Source organism: Austrofundulus limnaeus, unplaced genomic scaffold (genome assembly GCF_001266775.1).
Source record: "Austrofundulus limnaeus strain Quisiro unplaced genomic scaffold, Austrofundulus_limnaeus-1.0 Scaffold225, whole genome shotgun sequence".
Lineage (NCBI taxonomy): Eukaryota > Metazoa > Chordata > Actinopteri > Cyprinodontiformes > Rivulidae > Austrofundulus > Austrofundulus limnaeus.
Window position 1 is genome coordinate 660680 of NW_013952627.1, and position 6304 is coordinate 666983.

The following is a 6304-nucleotide window of genomic DNA, read 5'->3' on the forward strand; positions in this document are numbered from 1 at the left end:
GCTTTAAAAAGTACTTTAAAAATATCTTATAATATCTACTTCCACTTTGATCATGGAAAACATAGAGTTTGTTTCTTGCAAATTTACAACTTTTCYATAGAGAATTTCCTATTTTTGTCCTGAAAATATGTGAAATAATGTAAAAAAACTGTTTTTTCTTGCAAACCTCTCGAGCTCAGAGAATTTCCTTGTTTTTTTTCTTGAAAATTTCTGAAATTAATTAAAAAAATTTCAGAGTTTTTATTTTTTGAGAAAATATGTTCTTTTGATGGCCCTGATAACATAATATTTGCAAATAAATCAGTTTTTAAGACCCTTTTTGCTTTGCAGACACTATATATTTTTGGCAGTTTTATTCAATAAAAAACAAGCTTTTCCCCCTGCTTGCTGTATTTTGCTGAACTCTCTGCTCTCCTGCRCGACATTTGTTAATAAACCAGACTGGTGCAAACCGGTTGGTGTCCTGGTTTTAAGTGATATCTCATCCCTGCTACAGAAAATGACAGGCAGCAGTTTCACTCCATTAAAAGCATGTTGGGAATGATTCACCCGGCTTCCTAGCAACACCTGGAGCACGTCACATTAGGAGCCCTGTTTTTAGCACTCAGCAGGCGACGGGACGGCAGAAAAAGAAATGCAAACATCCTGGTGGTGCACTGAGGAACAAGTCAATCATTGCTATTAGTCAAAATCAGGACAGATTCCCAGCAGGGGGGAGGCGAGGGGCTGTTTTTCTTTCWTATTGTTCTTCTGCAATCTCATTTGCCATTTTACCCATCTTTACTGTATCTGAATGTTTTGCCCTTTTTTTTTTCTTTTTCAGTGGAAAAATAGTTTCCCCTAAATGGAAGTCCTTCAAAGGTCTACGGCTGCTGTGGAGGGATAAAATCCGTTTGAACAATGCCATCTGGAGAGCTTGGTTCATTCAGTGTAAGTCCTTCACTTAGAGTCATTCTGCAGCGTTGGACATAAAAAAGAAAGTTAAATAAGACAATAAAGTTAACTAAGACTGAGCTCTCCATTGTCTATCCACTATTAACATCTGTGACAACATGCAGGAGCAACTAGTGGACTAACAGCCCAACTGGATCTGTGTAACAAATTATTTGTAATGTTTTACTTTTAATTTCATTCAGCAGTCATGTAAAACAGCTCACTGACAGAAGAAAAATGATCTGAACCAGACCTGAAGTCAGTCAATAACTTAAATTATGAGTTCAACTAACTACTATCAGTAATATTAATAAATATTTACCTGTTGATACTTAGAAAATATTCACTGCATACCTGGTGATACTTGAGGATGAAACTTGTTTCTAATGATATTGGCTAATCATCTTCTCAACAGGTCTGGAATGTGTAAAATAAACCAATACATACTGTACTATTATTTTACACTGTGTATATTACAGAAATTAGAGGCAAAACCAGCTTGTAATATTTAATAATTTGTGCTAAATTGAAGCATAATTCAGCAGTACACTCTGTATGACATATGCTACAGAAGCTAGCCAATTCAAGAATTAACAGTGATTACGTCGGCTATTTAAACTTTTGAAGTGTTACATTATTATTCTCAGTTCAAGTCAGAACACATTAACATTCTGAAAAAAATAAAATCTGCTTAACTTGTGAAATGAGATGTTTTCCTGTTTGTCTTCTGTTGGTAAATCTATAACACACAACAACTTCCTGCCAGTCATATAAATATATTTATACTGTATATACACACTCAATAATAATAATAATTTCATTATTATTATCATTAATAGTTTTAATAGTGTTTTTTGTCTAAAACAAAACCAGTTCAGTACAGAAGTTCTTATTACATCCTCCCAAATGACCACACTTTCCTTTGGTTTGAGGTTTTATTAAAAATAATAAATAAATAAATAAATAATAAAATCCGGGTTCTGTTCTGTGCTCTGTCCGCTCAGATGTGGAGAAAAGGAAGAACCTGGTGCGTGGGTTCAGCACTCCTCTGGAAGGCTCCGAGGCAGAAGCTCATCGAAAGCCCGAAGTGAGAAACTGAAGCAGGTTTTAAAAAGCGTGTCCTCTGTGCCGGGCGGTCTGACCGCTGTCCCTGCTCTTGTGTGGACAGGCCATCGTACTGGAGGGCAGCTACTGGAAGAGGAGGATTGAGGTGGTGATCAGGGAGTATCACAAGTGGAGGAATTACTACAAGAAGAGGGTGAGAGTTGCTCTTCAAACGGCACATAATCAACCTGGACTGTCCCGWCAGGTTTCACTTGAACAGAAGAGTCATTAGCTCTTTGTTGATTATGGAAGTAAATGCTTTAGTTTGTTCCCTGCCTGCTGGTTGAATGTTGCACGTTGAAAAGAAGYGCTTGATGTTAATGCTACAAAAACTGAATTCTTTCAAAACTAGCAGGAAGAGAAGCCAAATCAGCACTTAAATCATTGAATGAATCAAACAGACATAAAGAAATACAAATGGTCATTTAATTTCTGCCTYGTCACTGTATTTATTGTGACAAACCCTCTAAGACACATCGATTCAACTGGGGGAAGTCACCTTTTTAACTTAGCTTAGTTATTTTATTAAATTTGTGTAAAATAGATTTGAAATTAATTGTAAATGTAATTTTTTTTGCCATACACCCTCGATGTCCAACCTCTGTTGGCTTTGAGTAACTGTGGCCTCCTCACCAATTTAGTAGTAAAGCTGTGTATTCGTCATTAGCAACCTAAATTTAGACTTTTGAACATGGCAGAAGATTTCTGCATCAAATCTGCTCATCTTAATTTCCTAACTGTACTGTAGTGGATTAAATCYCTAACAGCCCAAGTGGGGTTTGATGTGGGCCGAGATGGCCAACAAAAAAAATGTAGTCTAGAGCCACACGAGTAAAAACTCCTCATCCTTTGAGATCAGAGGTGTACTAGTGTTGTTTTGCTAACAAAATAAAATATAAAACATTTCTAATGAACGTATAAAAAGCTTTCAATTACAAATGAACAGTAGTACAAAAAATAATACTATTATACAGAATTTGTCCACTTGCCCACATCCATGGTTGGTTTTAGGGATGCATGATCAGCATTAACATCAGTTTCAGCCAAATCTAAATTAATCTCTGACTTTATTCTCATAAAATTATGACTTTATTCTCATAATATTATGACTTTATTGTTGTAATAATAATAATAATAAAATCTTGTTGTATGGCCCTAATAGTCATACAGAGGAGACATACAGAGCCTTAGATAATTATATATACTATGTATGTATACAGTACTTAAAGTAACAAAAAACAAACTGTGATTAAAATGTTCTGAACAGACAGTTTCTTTCTACATGGTGACCAAGTAGGAGGCAGGATGCCTCCTGGACGCCTCCCTGGTGAGGTGTTCTGGGCACGTCCTACTGGGAGGAGGCCCAGAGGAAGACCCAGGGCACGCTGGAGGGACTATGTTTCTCAGCCTGGGAACACCTTGGGATTCTTCCAGAAGAGCTGGTCCAAGTGGCTGGGGAGAGGGAGGTCTGGGTCTCTCTGTAGGCTGCTGCCCCTGAGACCCGACCCCAGATAAGAGGAAGAAAACAGACGGACAGAAGGGATGAATGATGACCATCGTTTGCCTAAAGCAGCATTTTGTTGTTCCCTTCTCACTCTTGCAAACGGAGGAATTTAAAATGTCCTGTCTGGATGTTTTTTCTAGTTAGACRTGCATCTGTCGCACAATTTTGTCCACTTTGTTCCTGAACCAATATGTCGCCCTCCTTGAACAGTTGGTTCATGTAACCACGGACCGGGATGTCTGACTTTAGGAACGGCAACTTGAAATTTGAAAGAGCGACACTGAAAATGCTAAATCATCTCCTGTCTCACATTTTGACTTTCAGCCACATGGCCGACAGGTGCAAACGCTTCAAATGGTTAAACAGGTCACAAACAGAAGAATGATGCAAGCCTGGAGGAGTTTGCAAGTTTGGCCTCGGCTCGGCCAGTTCCCAGGCAGCAAAATTCTAATAATACTCAGTTTTGGCCGTTTAGAACCACCTTGGAGGTGTGGTGGTTCAGTCCGCCAAGTGTACTGGTGTATTTCCATTTTATGTTGTTTTTGAGTGTTTTTGATATTTGCAGCATTTTTGTTTTGCTTTTCTTGGTTGTGTTTTTTGCTTCTGTCTATTTTTTTGGGATTGCAGCATTTTCTGGTGCAGTGGTTTTTGTTGTTTGTGTGTTTTACAGTTTGCCTTTTTTGGTGTTTTTGCACGTTTGCACATCGTCGTGAACCATAAAAAAGAAAATAATTCTTTTAATTTTTTTTCTTTTTCACCAGTAACATATGGAAGTTTGAAGAAGAGGGATCCACTTGTCAAACAAAAGCAGTGGTGGGCGCAGATCCCCTAAAGCACTAAAACACTGATAGGGAAACAAATTTCCTGATTAGTGCTTTAGGGCTTTTGCTAATTTTAAAATTTATTAGTGGATTAGCACTTGCTAAATTTATAGGCTAACTTTATAAACACTAACTGAGGTTTATAAATGTTATTGATCAAACTTAATGTTAACAGCTGAGGGTGAAAGCTGTCACACATTGTGTTCATGTGTGTCACTGATCCACCATGACAATATATTAACACTATGAACTCAAATMCAGCTGTGGGATGTCAGTGATAAGGCTGAAGAGAGCAACATGACAACATGTGACTCATGTTGTCATGTTGAAGAACGTTCATGGGTTGACTGAGTTATTTTAGTTTTTTAGAATTAGCTTTTGCTAAGTTTTCAGTGCATTAGTGCTTCATAATTAGGGGACCTAAATATTTGAGTTAGTGTTTTAGGGCTAGTGGAACTAATTTTTAGATTAGTGCTGCCCACCACTGAACAAATGAAATCCTTCATTTAGGTTTTATCAGTTATTGTACCACGCTTGTTGCTTCTGAACCATTTTGTGCTTTTTTTTTCTTTTGCAGCTTCAGAAAAAAAAGGATGACATTCTGTCCATGTTACAAGAGGTATGTAAACTGATCAATCCTTCTCTGATCTAGTTAGGAAAAGGATCTTTCTGTGAGGTTTTGAAGGTTGAGAAATCTTGACTTTGACCTTTTGAAGGCTGGAATTGGCCGATTTGACCTTGTCCCACTTTGTGTGGGCCGGTGACCTGCTAACATTATTTCCACTTGAATAGAGTTAGTCTGCACAAGAACATGTAGACTGAGCCTCTTTTGCTTAACTGGATGTGGGTGGGGGGGGACACATGGGCAAAACGAGTTGTGCGTCATGAACTGACATGTGGGCAATTGACACGCTGATTGCCACAGTCCCTCTAACTCTGCCCCCCTTTTTAATCTTTATTCATGTGAAACAGCTTCAAAATTTCATGTCATTTTCTCAGATGTGACCCACTTCCAGCAGCGCTTTGTAAGACTTGAGCAGCAGAAGGGGCGGTGAGTTTGACTGTGACGCCATGGGATGCAGAAACTAAATATTTATAAGCAGAGAGATGGTGGGCAGCTGCAAGGAACACCCCCCCCCCCCCCCTCAAAAAAAAAGAAGCGTTACAATAATTATGGAGTTTACATTAATGCAGGTCAACATCTTGAGCTTTACTCTGATATTAGAATACAGTATTTAGTGAGTAAAACATTCGCTCTGCATGTGTTGCTCTGAAGGCAGAAATCAGCAGCTAACAGGGCGAAGGTCACTAAACCTGTTTTTATGCTCCATGCTCACTCAGTCTTATCTTTTTACACAACAAACACTTTGATAAAAACAGATGGTGTTTTTATTGACTCCGTCATATTGTTACATGAGTTTTTACTTCATACACAAACCCACTCCACACTATATTTTTAAACTGATTTTTTTTTCTTTGTTTACAGTATATCTACGTCCACACGTCAAACAAAAATGATGAAAATCCTGTGCTGCTATAAGTAAAAGTAAAATTACATGAACAGAAAATGACTTTGGTGAAAATTAATTTCACTCATGAGAAAACTACTCAAGTAAAAGTCATAAAACTGTTCACAAGAAATGGGAAAGTAAATCAAAAGTACTTTTACACACTCTCTAAGAAATAAACTGTTGAATTTACTGAACCAAACTGGTTCCACTAAGTCAGGTTGAGTAAACTGAGCAATATTTGTGTTTTCTTGTTTCTCATTTTACTCAACAAAGCTTAGTGGAGCCAGTTGACATGATTTTGTTGAGTAAATTCAACACTTCATTTTTTAGAGCAGAAACATCCTTCATGATGATTTTGAACATATTTAATTTTGTAACAAGTAACTAGGTGTTACGTTTTAAAATAAAGAAGTAAAAGTATATTTTTTAGC

General features: G+C 37.5%; 1 protein-coding gene across 3 annotated transcripts in view; it reads left to right on the forward strand.

The window, feature by feature from the left end:
• mlxipl (MLX interacting protein like) overlaps window positions 1-6304 on the forward strand; it is a 25410-nt gene that overhangs the window by 3598 nt on the left and 15508 nt on the right. For all 3 annotated transcript variants that reach the window (XM_014019661.1, XM_014019659.1, XM_014019660.1), the window contains exons 2-5: window positions 824-930; window positions 1938-2020; window positions 2102-2191; window positions 4940-4981. In XM_014019661.1, coding sequence (XP_013875115.1) covers window positions 824-930; window positions 1938-2020; window positions 2102-2191; window positions 4940-4981 — 322 coding nt within the window. The remainder of the gene's footprint in view (window positions 1-823; window positions 931-1937; window positions 2021-2101; window positions 2192-4939; window positions 4982-6304) is intronic.